We start from the raw sequence: 24222 nt of genomic DNA, 5'->3' as shown, positions 1-24222 counted from the left end.
AAGGAATGAAGACTCTGTTAATCGGCCTCTTTCTTCCTCACACAGCAATTTTGCTAACAGATGCAATTATATTTGAGAGCTGTAGAGAACAGAATCTTATGTTTTATTCCTTTATTCATCATTTTACAAATGGAATTCACTGTAAAAAGGAAATTGCTTCTGTAGTTCAGTTCTTTAGGCTCTGCGCTGGAGTGCTCTGAGCTTCAGTTTTAACACCAGCTGCTGCCGCCACCTTGTTCCTGGTGGGTGCGAACCAGCCAGGGATGGAGGCTGAGAAATCAGGCAGAGTTCATTTAAATTCAATATATTTTTATTCTTTGTAAATACAATGAGTACAACCTTTTAACTTCACAAATCAGTTAATTCACTTTGTACAAGAAAAGTTTTACTCATCCTATGATAGTCCAAGTGCTGAATTTTTTTCTCAGTGCTAGTACCTAATAAATCAAAATGTGAAAAGTACAGCAGCTATTTAAAAATGTTTGTTTCTACATTTCCATAAGTATAGAGTCATACCAAAGGAGCAGCGTATAGTGTGGGACGATGTGTGTGTGTGTGTGTATGTGTGTATGTGTGCATTCAAGGCTTTACTAGAAACCAGAGTTTTCTGAAAGGCATTGAAGAGTCTCAGGCTGTTAGCAATGGATCAGTCAAGAAACCTTTTAGCATTCTCTCCTTGAAGTTCCTTCTGGCACTGCGTCCATGCTCGGTTACTGTCTGCTGCGACTCGCTGAACCACGAGTTTGGACCCCCCCTTGCCTTTGGTTTCAGCACTATGTTAACGGGACAGCAATCTACCTCACTCAATCACTCATCTCCACTGTATTTGGTTTTGCTGTTTTTATTCATCCTCCCTTGACTTGTGTTCTTTTAGTAAAGCTCTTCTATTTTTGAGATGTTATCCAATCTGAAGTCCTGGTGAGAATCTCATTTTCGTCCACCAAATCCTTTGACAAGGTTGCCTGGCCTATGGTATTAAAAAAAAGAAGAAGAAAAAGAAAAAAAGAAAGAACAAAAGAAAGAGAAAGAAAAGGAAAAAAGAAGATAGAGAAAAAGCAAATCACATGGCATAAGCTACTTTTCACTTATTAACTCAGTTCTGAAGGCCACTTAATAATGTTTTACAATAGAAGGGAAACTTTTGATAATACTTTTGCTTTAAAACCTAGCCATTATTTTTAAAATAAATGCTCCAACATAACATAGTTCTGAAGGCCGCAGTATGATGTTATACACAGAGCTATATTTGGTTACCCAACTTCATATGCTAAAAAGGAAAAGAAAGCACTACTTGTCTTTCAGCTTTTGATAGTTCGGCCCGATCTCCAGGTAAGAGGCAGAACGGCACGGCACGGCCTGTGGCAACCCCCAATTGGCCACCCTCCCAGGGCAGGCAGCAGTGAGTCTTCCGCGCAGGTGATCCTGTTGCACTCTCTTTCCTTCCCAGCCGCCCTACCCTGATTGAGGCAGCCGGTCAGAGCTACTGGAATGTTTTTTGTTGATTGGCATTTTTTTCCTGAAGGCTACACATTCCCAGGTTTATGCTTCCTGAAGGGTTTGTTAGTTGAGGCTTGTTCTCCGTGGGTAGAAGTTCATCTGATACTGTCCCATCCTGAAAAGTGGGTACTTTGAGAGCTTAGATATCACTGGATTTGTACATGTCTGAAAGCAGTCTTGTAATTGGCACGTTGCCGATGGTTTTTTTGAAAAACACTTCTTCTATGGTTGATGGGCTAATAGAACGTAAAGCTGGCAAAAGCAACAGGAGTTTTCCAAAGCGACAGGGTTGAGTGGGATATCTGGAATATGAGAAGCCATGAAAGCAAGGTCAGAGTCCAGTATTAATGGGAATTATCATCTCATACTTGAACATTCATCATCTCCAGTATGATTTCCTGACTTGGGCCTCTTGAGTATACATACTATCCCCGCAACAGAGTCCTGACAGGCACTGTTGTCCCTGTTTTGCAGGTAGGTAGGCTACTTGAGGCATGGAGAACATAAACAATGTCGCCAAAATCACTTGCAGACTGTCTGCATTAGCAAAGGGGTTGCATTTTGTTTGGGGAAGAAACAATTTTAAGAAACATGATACTGGCTGGACGCGGTGGCTCATGCCTGTAATCCTAGCACTCTGGGGGACCTAGGTGGGAGGATTGCTCAAGGTCAGGAGTTCAAGACCAGCCTGAGCAAGAGTGAGACCCCGTCTCTACTAAAAATAGAAAGAAATTATTTGGACAACTAAAAACATATATATAAAAAAATTAGCCGGGCATGGTGGCAGCTACTCGGGAGGCTGAGGCAGGGGGGTCACTTGAGCTCAGGAGTTGGAGGTTGCTGTGAGCTAGGCTGACGCCCCCGGCACTCTAGTCTGGGCAACAGAGTGAGACTCTGTCTCACAAAAAAAAAAAAAAAGAAAAGAAAAGAAAGAAACATGATACTAATTTTAAGTATAGTGTCCATGATAAAGCTAGCAACAGAATCCATGTTTTCTAACTCTCGAGGCTCCTTCAGTAGGCTATTTCCCTCAAATAAAATGGCTCCTTTTTCTAAGCAATTCTCCAAATTATTATTCAGGCATTATACTTAGTCACTCTCAGGAATAATTCCATCCTTATTACACTGCAAATTAAAGACTAAGTTCTGTTGGTGGCAGTGCCACCCAACTTTCATGTCAATGAAATTGGCATATAATTAAAGATGTGAGAAATTGCTTAACAATTTCCTCTCTTAATGTCCAACATACATCTGGGCTCAGATGTGCAAGTTCAATTTTCTGCTGCCTTTAGATGCCTGCAAGCCACCTCCTCACTGCAGCACTGATGCTGCTTCAGCCGATAGCTGGAATCAGGTATCAAGGCCTTCCACGAGGAGGGATCCCCGCACTGAAACAAACCACCTACAAGACAGGGCTTCAGGGGCACGTATCTGTGACTAGGCCAGGTTCAACCCAGGCCACAGGGTGCTAGAAACGGGAGATATCAACGTTCGTTCAAAGGAGTTGGCTGTGTTTAACTGCCTGATAACTTCACCCTGCAAATAGATTCCAGGAGAGCAACTTTCATGCTTGTCTCTTAGCATTGGGCACATGAGAGTCCCTCTCTCCAACCAGATACAGGGCTTATAATTCACTCTGGGCCTCTGAGGAGCTCATTTGTCTCTTTCAGTGCCCAGCTTCATGAGCACCCATGGACAGCGGCCACCAGACCACATTTAATAATGTGCCATGGAAATGGTGAGGCTTATCTACATTAAAAAAAAAAAATCCTCCCTAAATCCCACCACTTGCTCTCCTTGCTGAAGGTATCTCCTGTGTTTCCCAGAAAGTAGTCCCAAGATCCATGTCTCCCTTTCACCTTCACACTCCTTCTCTTCAACAGCTCCGTTTCCCTTCCTAGGATCAGACAGTACAAATAACTCTTCAGCGAGTTGGGGGCAGTGGCTGCCTGGACAATCTCTGCCATGTCTGCGGCATCCGCCCAACGTGCTGCACATTTCCCATGGTGAGAAACCACTGTGGGAAATAATCACTTTCAGAAAGGATGAATTTTGTAGAGTCCATAGACAATCAACTCTTGATTTTCTGTGAATAGATTACCCACTTATCTACTCACCCACTTCTTTTATTCTCTAGTTGGGAAAGGGATGGTTAGTCAACAAAAATCAATTATCTATTATATGTGGAGTACTGTACCACCCAGAAACAATAACAATTTGTGTGTATGCGTGAGAGAGAGATGGGGAGAGAGAGAGAGAGAGAGAGAGTCTGACTGATCAAAATTGTTTTTTACAATGTCTACGCCACTGACTCCATCCATTAGCATGAATAACTGGAAGTTTCCTTTCAGGTTTAAGTGTTTGGGGTCTATCACAGAATTATTTATTTGATCTTCAGTTATAACATATAGTTTCTGTAAATTTCTAGCCTTCTCCTTATGTCCTAGATAATTAGAGAAATAGCTTATAAGCTGTAACATACATTTAGCTCAGTCTCAGTTTGCATGTTAACTTTTCATTCCAATTTCAGATTTTCTTTTTCTAGACAGGAAAGTGCTAAAAGAAAGAGTATTCACTGATTTGAAGGGGCTAAGAAATAAGACATAGTCATTTTGTCACATTTTGTCACAGTTTAAAATATTAAACTGTAGCTGTAGCTGATACCATGAAATAAGATTTCCATGCCAAAATAGATGTGTTCCTTCCACAAATAATTTTCTTGTTTGGGGGGGTAGGGGAGATGTAGTATACTTGTGTTTCTCTAAAATAGATTGTTATTGATCTGTGGTTGCGTTCTCTCAGGTCACCCTCTCAGCAGTCCATGGCATGCCTGGCTCCCCTCAGTCACCTTTCCCCTCTTTCCGCTCTACCAACTCCTCCAAGGGCTCTGGCTGCACCTTTCTCCCCTGCTGAAATCGTTCTACCATTCAAGGACCAACTCACATGTCCTCTCCTCCATCAATCAGCCTGTCCGGATTTTCCCTCACCCTCTCCCACTAGAATTCATTTCTCCCACTCCCCACATTGCTTTTGTCTCTTCTCTGGTCTGGATTGGAGTGACACCTCTGCCCACTTCTCACAATGATAAGGGGAACATCTTGTTTTTTCTGGTACCCCACAATGCCCACCTGGAGCCCTGCACATGGTGAGTACTCAGCAAGGGCTTGACTGAATCAATAACTGTATATCATGTTCTTCTTGATTTGGTGTACTTAATCCCATAATGGCTCTAAATATCAAAGGTCAGTTATGATATGCAAGTCAGTTTTTAGTGAGGGAAAAGTACCAAAATTATGTACTACTGCTCCATTTTATAGTTCTGAACAAATAAGTGCCTACTATATATAATTCACTGTGGATTTTAAATTTCAAACCATGGCACTTTGATTTGGAAAAACAAATACATATGCACTATCACTCGATACAGTTTCAGTGATATTCTATGGACAGGGAACAGGTTTATTCATTCAGTGTTCAAAAGAGGATTTATAATAGAAACAAGGAGATCCTAGCAGAAGTAATATCACACCAAATGGATAAAGTTGACTTGGAATTTCTCTGACCCCTTAGGCGAGATAGGCATTAAAGGCCTCTACCCATTTGGTGTAGTTATTCCCAACACAGTAGTTGTGGCTGATGCTGAGATGATGGAGACAGGCTTTCATGGGTCCCTTTCAAGATCAATCTAGAGAAAAAACAAGAATAGCAACTCTATTCTAATTTCAGGCATACCACGGTCCTAACTTAGGAATCTAAAGAGGTCCCATTCCTCTTTAAAAGCCTGGCTCCCCCCACCCCCCCTTTGAAAATGCAATCAGAAAGTCTACACCTCTTGGTGGGCTTGGCCAGTGCTGGGATGGGAGGAGCTTTGCTGGAGCCCCAGTGGTTGGAAATTTCTACAAATAGCTAAGAACAGCCTCTGCCAGTGGGCCCTGCATGGCCAGAAATAACCTGGTGGAAGCTATGACTCAAAATAACTCAACAGATACCAATCACCAAAGCCAAACAACAATATGACAGGGGAAAAGATGACCTCTCTGGAAGGTTCTCTGGCCCTTCTGTTTGGGATTGGCATCTGAAGAAAGGTACTGCCTTTTCTCAAGGATGATGTAACCACTCTCTAATATATCAACCCTAACATGTTGGCCTTCATTCTTAACCCTGCCTATACCCATTCACAAGAACGTGTTCAACTATTTTGATGGATCAACTTGTTCAGCCAGGACAACTATAACATGTCTGACAGTGCTTTCACTTTGATCATCTGACTTGATTGCTCCTCTCACCCACGCTGAGAGACAGGAAAGGACATAGATTCTAACTAGATTAACTGGCTGGCAACAGGATAATTAGTGGGAATGTTAGAACTGGCTTATTACTGCCTGCTCACACATTCACAATGGAGTCAATTTTCTTAAATACACATTCAAGGCAAACAAGGGTCACCTGGTATGGATGTAGCTGTTGAGCGTTAGCTGAGCCTCATCTTGAAGAGCTGCAATGGCGGCAGCATTCCGAAAACTTCTCAGTTCAGAACCACTGTGTGTAGGAACTAGAAATGAAGACCAGGAAACTGTGACAGGCAGCACCGGAAATGCTGTGGGAATGCACGTCTCCAGAAGTGGATGCCAGCAGAACATGCCGGGCCCCACAGCTATGCCAAATGGGGCCAGACTAAGAGTACCAGCTCCCTTGAAAACTATCACCTCTTTTTACAAAGGTCAGTCTGGACTTTGAGGTGGCTAAATTAGTGAGGTGGCAAAACTGGAGAAGGAGAAGAGAAAAGGGTCTGTGTCTGCTTACCAGCTTTAAAAGTGACGATGCATTTTAGACAGGCAAATTCAGTGGCATCTAACCGGAGTTGTCTAAACCGAGCCACCACCTCTTGTAAAGCCTGTATTTCAGATATGATCTTGTTCAGCTTCTGGGAATCTGTGTTGTCACCATTCATGCCTAGAATAAAAATATGGGATAAATACTCTAATATGAAGGCATTTTCATGATTTAATATTGATTTTTGACAAAATCCTGCATATCAATATCTATTCAATTGTCACTCTAAGATATCTGATTCCATGTAAACTGGCTATATTGTATGAAAGTTAATATAAAATCTTCTCTTGGATGATAACAAACACAGTAATTTGCATTTAAATAACAATGCAAGCAGTCATGAATACAACAAAACAACATTATTTGCATTTAAATATAGATTTATAAATGACAGGTATACTCTATTGTTCATCAGGAATTTGTTATTCTTTACATGTTGTTCTTTTTTCAGTAATGTATTTTTATGGTAATTTCTACAACAAAGTCATTAAATTGTGCAATTCTTACCAGATACAGCCAGTAGAGTGTTAGCATCAACCGGAATGGCCCATTGTGCTATTCCTAGAACAAACAGTTCTCTCCAAGCATCTTCCAAAAGCATCAGCTGTCATACAATAGATGTATAATATAATATAGTGTGTAATTTATAAATTTATAAACAATTTCAATATGTAAATTTCCATTATTTTAAAAAGTGTTTTAAGTGCCTGTCTTGGTAAATTTTTTTCCTGAATATTCTCTATTTCCCTTATTTTTCTCATATTTTCCTTTTTGAAAAGGTGCCTATAGATATGCACATGCATTTGAGAGTCAGCCATTCCAATTCCACAAAGTTTGCTTCTCTCAGAAAAGGATTTACCCCTCTTGTCCTTATATCTACCCATTTCTGACCACCTGGAAACTTCTCTGGAGACCTGGGCTTTATTGAAATTGAAATGCCACCCGCAGCTCAGCGGGCAGGTTCCCGGCATATAGAGTGCTGATATTGTCAAGGTTGAGGATTCCTGACTAAGCTTGCAGATCTGGGCCCCAGTCTTCCTGGAGGGCGGAGGGGGCTGGGGTGGGAGAGAGAGAAGAGAGAGAGAGAGAGAGAGAGAGAGACAGACCACTAATTCCCAAGAGGCCTGCGGGGGAAATCAGGGTGTAATTATGTTAATCGGGGTTTGCTGAGTTTACCTCATCTCACTGCCTGATTTTTCTGAGACTCATAAGTGGACAGCATCAAGGTGCTTGTCATTTTTAGTCTAATAAATTGTGCTACTGAATATTTAAAATGAAAATCTGTCTCCTTTTCCAAATTAATATACCAGATTCCACTTCACTGCAGTTTGCTTGTTGTGGAAGGATTTCTACCCAAGAGCTAAGTGGCAAACAGTAAGTAAATTTTGTTTGGATTAAAGAGTCTACAAATACTTGTTTTGAGAAAAAAATAGCCAATTTACACACACACAGAGCAAATGGTCAGAGCCAACCAGTAACGTGGTCAAAGATAGGACCTAACCACTTGAAAAAAAATTTGTTTTTTTAAATCTCTTAAAAAACAGCCAATTCTGAATTATTTATGTGAAAAAATTTCTTCTGGGGAGCTAAGAGCTGAATCATAAAGACTTGTAACCAAAATCACAATTAGAGCAAAAGGTTTAATTTTTCAAAATGCTTTATTTGTAGTTTTATTGCATTAAGTACAGGGAATAATTTTAAAATGCAAGGTAAACAATATCTAATTCTGGCCATATTTGAAAGTTCAGGCCATGAAAAAAGAATGTCTCATGCCGGAAGATTAAATGTTTTTAGCACAATGAGAAGTCTTTCTGTAGCAAACATATTTCATATTAAGGGGTGCTATTATACTTTAATGAGGTATGAAATGAATTGAAGAAATAAATCCTTTGCTTTTAGAACTACTTATTAACCTTTTGGGAAATTTGTCATTAATTTCCACAAATGTACTGGTAATGGCCAATAATTGTGAACACTTCATTTTCTTTCTTTCCCTTAATACTAGAAAAATGATGGCAGAAGCCTTTTCTGATATTCCTAACAACAAAATTTCTGGGTTTTGGTACAATGCAATTTTTAGCTGCACACACTTTCCCCCCTCTGAACATCATTTACAGACCACAGGATTATGCAAAATGTCTATTTGTTTACAAAATCTCTAAAAGCACTTAAAGAATCAAGGGAGATCCTAGCCTGCACCTTTGATCCTACATGCTGATAAATCAATACCAAAACTGTGAGTATCACAATGGAGAATATAAAATAATGAGACTAGCTCCAAAAATCTCATGAGGGAATATGCTTATCACCTTCTATTTCTCTTATTTCCAATGTTCTTAAAAAACATTGTCTTATCAAGTTTTAAAAATCATTATGATCTTAAAATTTGAGATTAAATTTGATGTTCCAATTAAACCACAAAAATAAAAAGATAATATTCTTGTATGTGTGCTTTTCATAGACCAGATCCTGCTTTCCTGAAATAACATAACTACATTTCTTACTAAGGACTACATAGGTAGATATTTTGAAGCCACAAAAAGAAGCTAGTAAAAATAGTTTCCTCATTGCTGTTAAGAACAGACGCCTGCCTTGGTGATTTATTCAGGGGCTGTGGCCTTTTATAAGGCTGGGCATTGTTGATTCTTTCCCAAACCCCTTTCTCCCAAGACCTCAGTGTCCTGATGGTCATACCTGGTCTTGCAAAGACAGCGTGGAGAAAGCTGGTACACTTTTAGCCCACTTGATGCTCATAAAAAGAAGCCGGGCAGCTGATTCACACACTGACTCTGTGGCCACTTCATACAGATACATTGGGGTCCCATTCACTTCATGGGGGTACTGAAAGGGGAGGAAAGAGACACTTGGAATTGAGCAAACTACAGCTTTGAAAGAAGAGCCAAGCTTTTAATATCTAATTAAAACAGGGAAGGGGATAAAAAGGCATTTGGATATTCTGCTTAAATGCACAGTTGCCATCAGTGAGTAAAAAACAAACATCTATAGAGTTTGAGAAGTAATACTTGTTGGGGGAAGCCCATTTCCACTCTTTGGGAGCCTCTCCCTTGCAGAGGGGCCTCTGGCTTTTCTATCCCCTGCAGCAAATTTTCCTTGGGCTGAGCCAAGTGCCAGGCCTGGCTCCCAATTTAGACAAGAGCTGCTTGCATTTGTGTAAATAAAAATGGATGTGAAAAAAGTATAAATTAATAGGCACCCCAAACACAAATATGCATATGAGTATTTTTAGAAAGGATTAGTATATTATGGAAATATTTCAATTAGACATCTTAATCATTTACAGAGCATTCCCATTCATAACTGACAACATATTCATAACACTACTTTCCTGAGCTTATTATACACATCAAGGGTAAGACAGCAATATTAAATACTGTGCGTGTGAGTGTGCCCAGGTGTTTGGCTTCCCTGCAGTGTGGGGCTGCAGCCGGCCCTCCCCTGGGGAAGACCCTAGGCCCCTCTCCGCCTGGAATAGAGCCTTGGGGAGGTACCAACTGGAGGCCTGGAGGTAGTCCCTAGGTGGCAGCCTCTCCAGGCTGTGGCCCTGCTAGTAGGGGTTCAAACATAGCGTAAATCCATCTGGCTCAGAGGTGAGTGAGAGGAACGTGGAAAATGAACTCAGAGTTTCAACCCATCCTACCAGTATGAACTCCACGTTTCCCTATTGGATTAAAAACCCATCACTTTGCCCAAGATAATAGATGTGGAGATTTGCAACTCTGGACCCTTCCTCCTGCTGCAGCCAGCTTCTTTGCGTGAAAAACAAATGTCTGTTCTTCTGATCTCCAGGACACCTAAGGCTGCCCTCTGGGTTTAAGCAAGGGCTCCACCCACCACCAATCATCAGTGGGAGTTTCCGAAAGGTTCCTGGGCTCCACCCCAAACTTGCTGAAAGGGAATTTCTGGGGGATGGGATCAGAAGTTTACATTTGTAGTCGCTCAGAGGTGACTCTACACTACAGTTTGAGCACCCGGCGCTCAACTGGGGAGAGCAGGAGGCCTGGAGCTCTCTGCAGAGACCAGCCCAGCACCCGGGAGGTCTCTCCATCTTTTGTCTGACCCCAATCACAGCTCAGAAGGACTTGGTGTGTCCCTCTCCTCCTTTCGCTCCGAACGAGTCTCTTTGGGCCCAGTAAGGCCACTGACCTTGGGTGTGGGCTGAGCCAGGCTCACGAGGGTCTGCCGCTCGGGGGTGGCGGACACCGCGGCCAGCTCCAGGCTGTGCGGCTCCAGCTGTGTGACCGCGGTGAAGAAGGCCGGCGCGGGTAGCGCCGACGAGGGGAAGTGCGCGGCTGCCCCGTTCTCCTCCTTGTGTCCACGGAAGTAGAGGGCCACCTGCTTGCGGATGGTAGACGTCCGAGGACCCCGCTCGTGCTGCACGGCTGCAAAGACAGATGGACGCACATGCCCGCCATCAGAGACGCCGCGACACTTAGCCACTGCACCGCTCCCCGGCCTCAGCCAAGGTCGCCCAACAGGTAAAGAGAAGGAGGGAGAGGGAATGTGAGGGCGAAAGGGGCTCTGAGATCGTCTAACCCTTACACTGCACAGACTGGGGAGCCGGGGCCGAGAAGAGGAGCCCGCGTCCAAAGTGCCACGATAATGTCACAGCCTCAAGCAAGACTAGGTGTGTTTACTGTGCGTTCAGGACTTCTCCCCACTCAGGAGGGTCTCAGAGAAACCAGAGGTCCTCTGGGCCAGAGTAGCTAGGTGTGCTCGCCCCCATTTTAGGGGAGAGAGAGCGTCAGGCACACTAGGCACAAAGTCTCTGCCCAGACTTTTCCAGTTCTATCCAAGAACGACTACTCCCACCCCCCAGTTCCCGCCCCCACAGAAATGGCTTTTGGCCTCTGAGGGGCCCCAGGAGAAAAGGATCCGAGCCCTGGGGACGCTGGGGGATGGGACAAGAGAGAGCCCCTCTCTGAGTATGATGGAGCAACGCAGGGGAGATGTGACTATTACCACCAACAGTTTAAAGGAACAAATTAATTCAGAGCAATCTTCCGCCCGCGGCGCTTAACAACTTATCAATACACAAGTTCAACAGGTTGGACGCTCCCTCTTGCTTCCTGCACTGTGGAGAGGGAGCTCTCCCTGATAGACGTCGTGCCTCCTGGAGCGCCGTCAGGCCCACTGCGCATCCTGTCTGTCCCCAGGCCCCACTGCGCCCTCTAGCCCATTAGTCCCGCTCCCGCCTGGGCCTGGGGCGCCCTCGCCAGGCCGCGACGAGGGACGCAGCTTGGACTGTGCTCTACGTCCAGGAAGCGTCCTGATCTGGTTACTGCAGCACGCATTTAAGAGCCTGCGGGAGGTGGGTGTCCGAGTCACCCACAGGCGTCCCCTGCCTCTCCATCCCCTTTTCTCTTTTTTATGTACAACTGAGAGAAGGCCCCGGAAACGCCCAGCTCGGCCCAATGGCCGTACTGATCTTGGCATCTTGTGAATTTGCAAACAAGGGCTTGAAATTCCGCGTTTTCGTGTCTCTGCCCTCCCTCCTCCATCACACCACGATCTTCTAGCCCCCCAGGATCTCCTCCCCGGGAGACTACCCGGACTGGGAGATCCTAGGGGAGGCTAACAGGTTTAGGTGTGGCCACGAAGGACTGCAAAGAGAGGCAAGAAGAGTGATTAGGACAGGAGGCAGAAAATGCGCGCGTGTCTCCAGCAGAACGGGAGTCCTCCAAGCGCTGCTTTTGTGGGGGTGGTTGTGGGGCGCAAATTTCTGATGGCTTTGCCCTAGGGAGGTCAAGGGGTCTCCTGCGGGATCAGGTTGAGTGACCGGAAAGATACGACTGAAGGCCAGAGGCCAATTTCCAGTATCTGTAAAGAAGCGCTTGGGAGATGATTTACATGCATAGGGGTGCCATGCATTTTCTGTAGGTGTAATTTACTTACTACTCAATCAACATTAGAAGAATAAAGGAATGCACTGATTACCATCTTTGTTCATGTTGACTTCCAAACACTTCTTCAGCCGACACGCTCTGCACTGGTTTCTGTGTGTCTTGTCCACGGGGCAGCCTCCCTGGAACAGAGCGCAGGCGGTCAGCGGCCCTCGGGGCCTTTAGGCTGGAAACCTGAGGCCCGCGCCCGGCGGGGCCAACGGCGTAGGGGCGGGGCCGCAGGCCCTGGAGCGGCGAGCCTGGGTCAGCGAAACGCGAGGACCTTGGGCACCAGCAGGGCCAAGTAGAGAAGGAGCTGGGACTTCCCAGGCTACTTCAAGAGGGCCAACCCCCGGCCCTAAGAAAACATCCCAGGAGAAGTCCTCCTCCAGGTAGATGAAGGATCAGAGCGCCTAGTTTGCTACATCCGGCACTGCAGGGAGAAGCTTGCTAGGGGAACTTCCTCCAGTCGCGGAGCGGTGGAGCAGGGACCAGACTTTTCAGGACCGAAGACAGCGACCCGGCCCCAGAGAAGGAGACCTTGGAGCTCCGTTAGCAGCAGGCTTTCGGGTCCGCATCCACGCCACGCCCCCTCCCGCCGACGATTCTTTCCGCTTTGAGTAGTTTAGTCTACCTCTTTCTGTCACTTCCTGGGCAAGCCCATTTACCTGTCAGATAAATATCTCCCATTTATTCTTCACTCTCCTGTTACTTCACTTTTGCTTTTATACTTGAAGCCATCCCTATAACAGCATGTTGAGAGTTGCCTTAAAGACTAGCCTCAGCCCAGCTTCATGGAAACAGCCATTCCTGAAAGATCAGGCCGAAGCCAGAGAGGTTCGAAGCAAGGCCTGCAGAAGGCGAGGGTGGGAAAGGAGGAGCCCAGGGCCTGGGCAAAACCTAAAAATGCCCCCTATGTAAATCTGAGCAGGAAGATAATGTGATGGACCGTCTGACAAAATGATAATATGAAGTGAGATTTAGCACGATAACTGATTAAAAAGGTAGTTGCTCTTTAGAAATATATATCTGAGATGCATGAGAAAATAAATGTTTTACCTAATGCAAGTTTCTGAAAAATATATTGGCCATTAAAAGAGGAAATCTACAAAGTTTCTTTTGGAATTTATTGAGTATTAGGTGTTATTACTGAGAGAACATATACACAGGTAGTCATATATGCATATGAGTTTTATACACAGAAAATGTCTAAGAAGTTTGGCACATTCCCATATTTATATAAATTGTTACATTTGTAGTGGGAAAAGAATAAATAAATGTATTTCTATTTTGCTCCATAATCTCAAAAATTCATATACTCTGTAAGTACATTTTTTCCCCTGAAATATCCCTTAGGGGAAAATTACACACTAGAATGCAGTTTTATGAGATCACACCCCTCCAATTTAAATATGGTGATTTATTTAAAATTAGGATGGGACAGAAGTTCATAACCATTTCAAAATATCCTCATTACTGTCAATGATAAATTGAAATATTATTTAGCAAACTTTAGAATCAAAGAGAGAAAGGAAATAATTTTTGGTTCCTAAGTGAATTTTTCAGGGCATCTTTCCTGGCCAATGTAACAATTCAATGTAAAGTGGTTTAAAAAATTTATTATATGTAATCATATGTCTGTCTTCAAATGGTATGCTTCCAGTATTCTGATATACATGAAAATGTAAAATGGAAGCCTTCATTAGTTCTTAAGTGTGTCTTCAAATCAGATCAAATGTATATAAAGATCTGGTGCCTGAGAAAAGGATGAGTGCCTGAGCTCTGAGCATTTGTTCTCTTTATAAGGAGAGGAACACCAGCCTGATGAGTCTATTATCACTCCTTTACAAGTACTTGGAGTGATATCAATATGTTTGAATGGATAGCCATCCTCTTTTAAAATATCAAGCATAACATCTGAGATTTTGATTCCCCAATTCTGTGCATTGCATAAAAGTAAAAGACTAACTAGAAGCCTGCTCAAATCTGACAACCCACAGTAATCTCACAATCCTGTGGAACTACCGGGATACAGTCCTGTGTGTGTGCATAATGTGACATGTCCATATAGTGAAGCTAGAAACTGATACAGTTCTGAGTACTCACTTAAACAGATAACAGTGCTGGAGAGTTCAAAATAACTTAACCAAATGTAATGTCTTCTTGCCTTTGCTGTTAATCCAAATCTATCAGAAATTGATATGAGCAGACATGACTTCAGAAAAAGATGTCAGAATAATTCACTAGCACCAGACGATGTATGCATATATATGTATGTACCATATATTTATTAATTAATGAAGGTGTTTTACTATTTGATAACCAAAGGATAACTCTTGACTAATGCACTCTCTGGGATCCTCCCTGGAGTGAAGGTGGAGGCCTCTGTGCTGAGGGTTTGTGAGCCTGGCTAAGGAGGGGACAAAGCATGGAACAGGAAGGTTGGTCTCCTAGGTGGAAATAAGCCTATTACTGAGCCAGAAACTGAGTCAAGGGGTTCTGCTCACTCTGGAAGCTCTCGCTGACACTCAGCCCATGCCCTGACTCTGTCTCTTTGAGACAGTTCTGCCTGCTCCAGATCAAAGCACAACAAACTGGGCACATTTTCTAAGCAGAGAAGGAGGAAAGAGATATAGGAAGCTTGGGGAAGATCCGGGTTGCACCTTCCTTTCCAGCAGTCTCTTCTTCTTCACCCTGCCCTTTTCTGACAAAGCCCAGATAAAGGCACATGGGTGCCCCATGCACAGTTCCAGAGCAGCCCTGCTTCTCTGGAGTTAAAAGGAACAGCCCCTCAGAGAGCACTGCCTCTTTCTTCCCAGGGGCCAACACTCACTTTAGATCTCAGCTAAAGGCAGTATGGACCTTGACTCAGATGCCTGTGTGCCTTTTTCTTCTGCCATCTTAGGTAGGCAGTAGTCAGGGCACTGAGTTAGGGTGGTGCTAAGAGTGGGGGTGGGGTGGGCAGGCAAAATAACATAGCTCTTTCTGCTGTTTGCAACTTGTGGTTTAGATTCTAAAGTTCCTTAGGTCCCCTGGGCCAGCTTTGTAGCCACTGGGTGTAGGCCTTACCCAGTGTCAAAATCTGTCAGAGGAAAAAAAAAAAAAAAAAAAAAAAAAAAAAAAGGAGTTGTAGGGGGTTCTGGGATTTCAGACTTCCTCCTGCAAACTCATCGGTCCTCCCTTACCTCTCCCCGCCTTTCCCCAGCCAAAAGGCCTCCAAGAGTTGAGGCAGGAAGGAGGAGAAGGTCAGGGCCCCATCTCTGCTCAACAGCAGGGGAAACTCAGAGGAGACCTTGGCACAAACAAAGCAGGGAAGAGGTAGCGGAGGGGAGCTGGGCACTGCAGCCCTGGCTAAAGTACCTGGTTTCCAGATTTGCAGACATATGTCCTATTCCTTCGGATACTCCGTTTGAAAAAACCTGAGCAGCCGTCGCAGGCGTAGACTCCGTAGTGTTTCCCCGAGCTGCGGTCGCCACACACTTTGCAGGGGATATCTAAAATGCGGCCTGAAATCGCAGGAAAGACAGGGAAGGGGGAAAAGGGGGAGAGGGAAAGGAGGGCGGAGAAGGCGAGGAAAGGGGAGAGGGAGAGAGAGATGCTAAGCAATCTGACCTCTGAAGGGATTAGCACCGAAGCTGCGGTAAAAGCAAATAATGAAGTGATTTTATAGCCAAACTTTTTTTCCTTGAGCAAGTGTCAGTTTCCTACAATGAGCATTATTCATGCACCGCTACATGTATTTGGGTCTCCTCTAATCGCCGAGACCCATTTTGGAATAAAAGATTACAGCAGGCCCGGGCGGTAGCGCTGCCCGACGCTGCCTTTCTGCTCCGCGGAAAAGTTTGGCCGCCTCCCTCCTTCGCTCTTGCATTTAACAGAGAAAGTTGTTAGTGAGCGCGCGAGGAGACAAACTTGAAATGTAAAAGGGAAAAGAAGAAAAACAAACACGGCTGGAACCAGGGAAGGCAGCTGGAAGGCAATCGAGTTTTCTCTGAGCTCTGTGCCGGGCGGTTGTTATTATTAGGATTATTATTGTAATGCTAATACTCGGATTATTAATGATAATAAGGGTAGTGGTAATTGCCCAACTTTCCCTTTACCTATTAAAAAAATGCTTGGTGAATCGCTTTTGAGAAATTATTTCTTTTAGGAAAAAATCATTTTCTCCGCAAAGTAGCACCGGGCTAGGCAAGAGAGGAGCGAGGCAAGTTGTCCATTCCGTGGTGGGTTAGTTGGGACAGCCACTCCTTTTCCCTCCAAGCCCCAAGTCCTTTCTCCCTGAGAGGCGGGCCTCCTCACACTTGGTCCTGTGTGGGTCTCTTCCTCCTGGTTTCTCTGCCGCTGTCAGAGGCTGATTTTTTTTTTTAAGGATCTGACTGATTTCTCTAAGCTGTTTCCCCCACCCCCACTGGACCCCAGCTCAAGAGAACTTTCCCAGGAATCCCCTCTAGCCTGTGGTGGCCATGGACCATGGAGGAGTGTTAGGGAGAGAGTAATATGCGAACATACAGAAAGGGAGGAATTATTTTTCTGTAAGGTTCAAGAGTCAAACAAGTGCCTGAAGCAGTTTATAGGGACTTAGAAATGCTTCCTCCTTCCCCCCAAAAGGGGGGTAATAAAGTGTTAATTAACACTTTAATTTTTAAAGTAATAATAGTTAATAACTATTAACTTATTGACACTTGATTTTTCTGTGGTTACCCATCCAGCCGGGGGCTCCAGTCTGGGCCCAGCCTGCTTTAGACCTCTTTGAAACTCGACAGCAGCTCCCAAGAGCACTTAGGTTGGGGAGTAGGCTTAGGTTAGAGTGGGGAGAGGCAGGAGTGACAACGACTGGGCAGGGGAGTGGGGGAGGTGAGGGTGCGGTGTGGGGAGGGCCACCGAGGCATCAGAGGTTGAAACTTGTTCCTGGATTCCAAGGAGTACGGGAGGGCTTGCACCCTGGGTCCCAGTCCCAGCCTCAGGTGGAGACGGGGAGAGCGCGGGGGACCATGCTGGGTGGGGGGTTTTCGGTAACGAACAGGCTCGGCCCGGGTAATTACAACCCCGCCGCAGCACCTGCCTATAGAGCCACCAGTGACCCGTCAAAAAGAGTAGCATGGGAATTCGGACGGCGACAAAGGCCGGCAGGGGAGGCGCGCGGCGCGGCGGCCACCGGCTTGGCGCCCCCTCTCCCGCAGGGCGGGAGGGGAGATTGTGCGGGGAGAGGGAGGGGCTGGAAAGAGCCAGGAGAGGCCACATTGGGTCTTGTCCTCCATCCCCTCCGGCCTGTCACTGCGCCCAGGGGAACTCACGGTCGCCCAGGAACCAGGGTCGCAAGCTCTCCCCACGGCACTCACTCTGGAAGCAGTAAACTTGGTTTCCATACTTTGCAACCAACCTCCTCTGCATAACACATGCCCTCTGGCCGCGTTGGGGTCCATGTTTGGGGCCCAGCGATACTGTCGCCCTAGCTGCACTCTTCCTGGAGGCACTACAGATGATGCCAAGATAAACTCATGGGAGGAGCAGTGCTGGGGTCTATTCTCCCCACTTTCCATCGGGACACGAGGCCCATGACACGCATTTCTAGAGAAACCCAATGGGGGTGTAGGGAAGACGAGTACAGGGTGAATAACCCTCCTTGAACTCCGGGGCCGGGCCTCCCGGACCTGTCACCCCCCTAGACCGCCACCAACGCGAGTCCGCCCTGGCTCTGCGCAGACCTTTGAGCCGGCGCTCCTGGGGCAGATTAGAGGCGGGCAACTAGGCTGGGGCGGGGTACAGGAGGGAGGGACGCGAAAATTCCAGAGCATAGCCGGTCTGCGCCTCCCAGCCACGTTAAGGTGACTTGGGGTCACGAGACAAGCTGGTTGACCCCGTTGCAAAGCTCCTCTCATTTAGCAAGCGGAGCGAGCTCCGACGTGAGGCGAGCCGGAGTTTCCTGAAGCTGGTAAACCGTTCTTAACTTCCCTCGCCAGGGGGTCCCCTTGGGGCTTTTTGTGTGTCATAATTGCCTAAAGATATATGGCAGCTTCGATTACTGTAATTACCATCAGAGGCTGTTGAAAGAAGTTAGTCTGGGCTGCAGGGGTGACTGGCCAGGGTCTTGTTACCACCCAGGCAGGACTCCGGGTGACATCGTTCTGCTCTCCAGCCGGGCGAAGCCAGGCAAGGCGGGGGCTGCAGACTTTGCTCCCGGCCCAGTCCTGACCTGGCCCGCTGCGCGCCGACCTCCTCGCCGCCCCGGGTGGAGAGCCGCGCGTTTCAGGTCCGCTGCCGCCACCGGTCTGGAGAGGGCCTGGATACAGCGGCGCCGCGGGCGGGGCCGCTGTCCTGCCGGCCTGAGAGACCTCAGAGGTGGCGGCTGGACCTGAGCGGGGGCTCTAGGCTTCCAAGGCTGAGCCCAGGCTCTTGAGAAGTTGGAAAGCTCCAAAGTTTCCTTCGTGTGCCCACTCTGCCTTCTTTCCCCAAAGTTCGGAGTGTCCACCTGCGTCCTAGCCCACAGAGCGCGGGCGCGGCTCCAGGCGTGCGGAGCTTCGCGCCCTTTCCTCGTCCCCGAGGCTCACCTTTCTAGCCCCCCGGCGGCTCTTCACCCCGAAGTGGGCTAAAGAGCTGAGGCTCCTTACTTCCAGAGGTAAAGACGAGGGCCTGTCCCAGGGCAAGCGAGCCTGGAGGCCTGCGGAGGCCCGCGGGCTTCGGTTTTTCCAGTGGAGGCTCCGAATGCGACAGGAAAGGGCTTCTTCTGTGCACCCTGGGAAGAACACTAACCCTGGGAACTCGAGCAACAAAAAGCGAGCTCGCCTCGCCTCCCAGAGTGTGGAACAGCGAGGACCAGAGTAGGCCCAGGGCTAACAGGAAACGCCAGTCCGGCGAAAGGGTTTGCTCCGCATTGCGACCGCGGTTAAGGATACTTCTTTCCTCCCTCTGCCCCAGCTCTAAACATTTCTCCTTTTCTCTTTTTGCTCTCATTCATCTTGCTCTAATTTTTTTAAACTGCAACACCCAAACCAAAACAAACGGACAAAGTGAAAACACAACCTCCTTTTCTGCGGGTGGGTTGCGGGGGGTGCAGGGGCGGGAATTGCATCCCACTTAAGTGAGACTTCATTATCAGTCCTCAGAAGTATCTCGGATTCTCCCAACTTTCAAAGACTCAGGACAATGAGGACGAGTGAGGGGGGAGGGGGCGGGAAGGAACGCACATAGCGCCAAAAATGCCATAGGCGAAAACAACGCGGGCGGCGGGAGAACTCCGGGACGTAGGGACTGCGGCTGCGGCCGCCCTCAGCCCTGGACCCTGGAACCGCAGCCTCGGGGCAGCGGGAAGGCGGGAACTGAAATGCCCGGAGGAGAATCCTAGAACGGCGGGCGCCTGCTCAACGCCAACTCAGGCCTGCGCATTCTCGGGTTCCGCGGGCACCGCGCATGCAAATGCCCTAGCACACACTCGCAGCCCTGCACTGCAGCGTCCAGGGGTGGTTAGAGGTCAGCTGAGGCTTGGGGTTCGGTGGGAAAGCCAGCAGCTAGGAAGTTCGAGGAAGGAGAGAGGCGCTCAGAGGGAGCAGGCCGCGCACTCCTGCCTCTGCTGAGCTCTGGCTCGAAAAGTCCTTGGGATTAGAGATTTGGTCCTCTCTTTGCTAGAGTAGTTCGCCATACTTTAAATTCCCCAGTTATGACCTACGCGGATTTAGGATTAAGGAAAATGTGACTTTTAAATTGTTTCTGCTTCCCAGTTTGCAGGATTATTTGAAATAGCTATAAACGGGGTGCAAAGCATTCCATTCAAAATCCGCTTTGCAGAGTTGCTTTTGCGCGCTGGAGCTCGGAGTTTTGAACGAGTGTGTTTATTGTGTTGCCGCCTGGAGCTGAGGCCCTGTTCCCGCCCCCGTCGCCCCACCCGCACAGCACCTGGCGGCTAAACGAAGGCAACTCGCCTGACTGGTGGGCTGCGTGGGTCGCAACCTTTCCACCACACCAGGGGTCGGAATCAAGCAATCCAGAGGCAGCGAAATTGCTCTGCCCTCACCACGAAACGCTCCAACTCACGGTCTACAAGGAGCTAGGTCAAAGCGCACACGCCCGCTGGAGTCCCTCTCTTGGGCTCGGAGCCGCAGCTTCCCAGGCAGGACCTCCCCGGCCTCCCCGCTCGCCCGCCCCAGGCTGCGCGCCTAGGCCCCGCGGCGGCCCGAGAGGTACCCACTTGTTGATCCGGCCGGTTTGCTCATGCTGGCTGTCCCGGGACGGAGCGGTTGGTGGGCGCTGCCCGAGTCCCGGCCGGCAGCGCCCGCCTCGCCGCCGGGCGCCGCCGTTCTCCAGCCGCCCTCCAGCCTGCGAGGCTCCCGGGCCGGACAGGTGGGTGTCAGTGGCTCGCTGCGCTGCTCCCCGGGCGCTCAGAATTCGTTCCACAGTGCAAATTTAAGCATTCTTAAGTTTCTTCCCGGCTCTTGCAAAACTGCAGCTGCGGGGAATGCTGCTTGCTATGGACACACGCATGGACAGATGGAGAGATGGACAGGCAGACTGAGGAAGAAGGGAGGAGGACAGCAAGAGAGGGGTGTTGAAGGACAGAGATGGAAACACGAAAATGGTCTTCCTACGGAGCAAAAAGGGCAAAATCCCTCTCTTTCCCCATTCCTGTCACTCAGTCTTCAATCTCTCCCCTCTACATAGGCATGTAGAGTGTGGGCAGATCTCTACAGACCGCTGGTCTTCCAAGCAAAGAAGGAAAACACAACCGCAGTCTCAGAGGTAGATGGGCTCGGCGCTGCCGGAACCCGAGCGCGGAGTGGGAAAACTAGATTGCTGGGAAATCCTCCAGGGGAAGAGGCAGCCAGGTCCCGGTTTCCGGGGAGAGCCGCGCACGCAGCGGCAAAGGGTCCCCGAAGTTCATTACCCCGTGACTTTGTGCCTGTCGCTGCGGGCTGGGTCCCCTGTAATATCTCCAGAAGCGCTCTGACAGGCAGCCGCGGGGAGGGGAATAGGGCGTCCCTGGCCCACTTAGCTTTTCCCCCAACTCCTGGCGGGGTCTGACGTCAGCCATGTGCGGGGAGGGGATGGGAAGAGGGAGGGGGTTAAATGCTAATGATATTAATGAACCTCCAAGCGGCTCCCAAAGAAAATGCAGGCGCTCTCGAAGCTGACGAGTTAGAAAGTGTGAATATGGGACTGTGGCTCTGTGCGTGCCTGATGGTGAGGACGGTGCGGCTCGTAAATAAAAATGAATTATTATATTTCATGGCAAGAGGGAAGGGGAGGGCTGATGGGGCTTTCTCAAAACGCTTCCCCTCCCCGCCCCTTCCAGAGTGCCAAATTCGTGGAAGAAATTGGGTAGCTGTGTGTTTGTGTGTGATTGTGCGCGCTGGACATGGCCATGTGAGTTGTTCATTCTTGGTCCTGTACCCCTTCTGTTGGGTAAAACTTGGATCTGGCCCGAGGTGAGTAATTTATTCATTTTGCAACTATCTACGGAAAGTCAGAACTGAGGACGCGGTGTGAGGACTTGGGGCCTGGGATGGGGTCTTCCGGAGGTTCCGCGAGCCCGCGGCCTTCTCGTGGTCGGTTTGGGCACCAGCCGAGGGGAGGGCGCCGCTAGCTTCTCCAAGCAAAGCCGGCCCATCCGGAGCTGGGCGAAGCTACTGTCGCCTCCATTATTTTGCACTGGAGAGGCTGGAGGGCAAAGCTTTCCCTCCCGGAGCAGCTCCCCCACAGCAGCCGTCGCTTGCTCGGCCCTCGCGGCAGAGGGATTCTGCAGAGCCGCCCCCACATCCACCTCATCCCGCTCTCTTTCCCGCGGTCCCTGAGCTCTTCTCGTGCCTTGGTCTCTGCGCGGCGCTGGGAGAGCGCACGCCGAGGGAGCGATGATCCCCCATCTCTAAGAGATTAATTCTATTTAAGCTCTCTCGGCAGCTTGAACTTGTCGAACAAGGGCTTGCCGGTCTCTGCTCAGGGCGTGGGCCCGGCCAGAGGTCAGAGGTCACACCTCCCGCCCTCCACACCGCGTTAGGGGGAGGGGGCAGGGGAGCCATGGGCGGCACTCAGCAATTCCGCCCACCCACCCCTGGCCCCACTTTCTCTCCAGACTCGGTGTCAACTGCAGCTTTCAGTCGGAGTTTGCGTGAGTGCTGGCGTCTCCCGAGCCCTCGGAGGGCGCCGCAGGTCCTCTGCCCGGGCGTCCCAGGGGGAGCGGGCTGTGCGCTCCCGTAGGCTGCCACAGCACGTGACTGCAACTTTTCCGCAGCAGCCTCGGCTCGGCCCGGAGCTCTGGTCGCTCATACGGCACATCATAGCCCGAGTCCCCCTAGGGCAGGGCTGCGACCAGGACGCGGGGGCTGGGGACACAGGGAAAGACTAAGAAGAGGGACGACTATCTCTCGTCACTCTCCCCTCCGCGGTTTTTCTGATTGAGACAAAATCAGGAAATTGTGGGACAAGGCCATAAATCTGAGGGTGTTTTTAGGTGACAGGATGAGAAATCCACATTTTTTGACAGCAAAGCTGGCAGACGCGTGCTCAACCAGCCGGTCCGGCGGCATTGCACTGACTCGAACGCAGCGCCCAGAGAGGGAAGGGATTTTGGGCAGGGTTTGAGAAACACAGTAAGATGCCAGGCTCTGTTTTGGATCCTCCGGTTCTGGCTCCCGCCAGAAATCCACCTGTAGCTGCCACACCACTACCATCATGATGCTGACGCGGAAGCGGGCGCTTGGTTAGGGACAAAGAACTTCAAGAATCTAACTAATTTATCTCCTACAAAGATGAGGGCAGTGTTGGGGCAGGGAGGACTGGACCCAGGCCTGCCTCTAGGGGAAACATTCAGGGGTCTGTGGTGAGGAGAACTATGAGCCGCTTTGCGGGTGCAGAGGGGTGGGGCTTGGAGGTTAGGAGGACAATGACTCTCCTGGGGTCCAAACTACTTTTGCCCCTACTTTAGACAATCCCCCCACCCCTAGCCCCACTGGCTCATTTATAGGCACCAAAACTTCTGGAAAATCCTCCTGAGGCTCATCAAATTGTCTCAAAATCAAAATGGGAATGTTCTCTCTTTCTCCTGTCACCAGTCCCTAATCAAGCAGGGCGTCAAGAAGTCCACTGAACACACATGCGCACCATCCAGCCCTGGCTAAAGGCACAACACTGCACACACACCCGCCGCCGCATATGCATCCTGTGTTCTGTGCGCTCGGCTGTAATTATCGGCGCGCTTTGCATAAATCACAATGCAGTTCTGAAATCATCGTGATGACTTTCTGGCATGATTGGTTAGGTGGTAACGGCGGCAACAAGCTCCAGTGTAGGCAGGAGGGGCTGGGGCCCAGCCGCCCACCATGTCCCAAAGAAGCCTGGAGCTTTAGTGCCCGGGGCCTCTGCTGAGCTGCAGGTGGCAGGGACCGCAGATCGAAGGTGTAGAAACTTGGGGCTCTTACGGGCTCAGCACAGAGAAGAAAGCCTCTGCAGGGGAAAGACTGGGACTTTTCATCTTGTCCACGGACCGAGCATGCTGCCTGATTTATAGTAGGTGCTGCATAAACGTCGGGTGAAATGAAGGAAAATCACTTGTAGTTTTCCTGAGAGGCCACTGGAGTCAGGGCTGGGCTAACCACTGGGAATTCAGGCCCGGTCCCACCAAGCTGTGTAACCCTGGGCAAGTGACTAGACCTCTCGGGGCTCCAGATTATTTGTGAAAGGACTGTGGTCCTGTTCAACCTTAACTTTTAAAGATCTTTTCCTGTGAGTCTACTAAGGGAAATGATCAATAAGGGGGAAATGCCATCTATCTTGGAAAATATCTTTTAACAGAGTCGAGACCTTAGGTTACAAGGATAAGTTTACAGCTTTGAAGGAGTGGAGAGCCACACCTCAGAGGTTCTGAAACCCTTCTAACCAGTTCCAAACATAGCCCCCAACTTGCTCTCTAGTTTCTTGTGAGTTATGGAGCTCTCAACCAAAACCAAAGTCTAAAACAGAAGGAAAATATCTTTTATTGAAAGTTATTTACATTTTGGTCCAGGAG

General features: G+C 48.4%; 1 protein-coding gene across 1 annotated transcript; it reads right to left on the bottom strand.

Annotated features, from left to right (window-relative positions):
- Positions 1 to 292: 292 nt before the first annotated feature.
- NR2E1 (nuclear receptor subfamily 2 group E member 1) lies at positions 293 to 21191 on the bottom strand. The gene is made up of 9 exons (XM_069488530.1): positions 20413 to 21191; positions 15591 to 15736; positions 12286 to 12373; positions 10495 to 10730; positions 9025 to 9171; positions 6838 to 6934; positions 6301 to 6450; positions 5944 to 6049; positions 293 to 1799 (listed from the first exon to the last, which is right to left on the bottom strand). The coding sequence occupies exons 1-9, from the start codon at positions 20435 to 20437 to the stop codon at positions 1637 to 1639; spliced, it is 1158 nt and encodes a 385-aa protein (XP_069344631.1). The 5' UTR covers positions 20438 to 21191; the 3' UTR covers positions 293 to 1636.
- Between the last annotated feature and the right edge of the window lie 3031 nt (positions 21192 to 24222).

Source organism: Eulemur rufifrons, chromosome 15, assembly GCF_041146395.1.
Source record: "Eulemur rufifrons isolate Redbay chromosome 15, OSU_ERuf_1, whole genome shotgun sequence".
NCBI lineage: Eukaryota > Metazoa > Chordata > Mammalia > Primates > Lemuridae > Eulemur > Eulemur rufifrons.
The sequence above is the reverse complement of the archived record's forward strand: the minus strand, read 5'-3'. Positions and strand labels throughout refer to the sequence as shown.

Bases quoted from the DNA above. Each gene is read 5' to 3' on its own strand.
- NR2E1 (XM_069488530.1), bottom strand. From the start codon at position 20,437: ATGAGCAAACCGGCCGGATCAACAA. The intron at 15,737-20,412 runs GTGGGTACCTCT...CTGCGATTTCAG, and splicing joins CAAACCGGCCGGATCAACAA to GCCGCATTTTAGATATCCCC. The intron at 1,800-5,943 runs GTGACCCTTGTT...CTCATATTCCAG, and splicing joins AACAGCTACATCCATACCAG to ATATCCCACTCAACCCTGTC.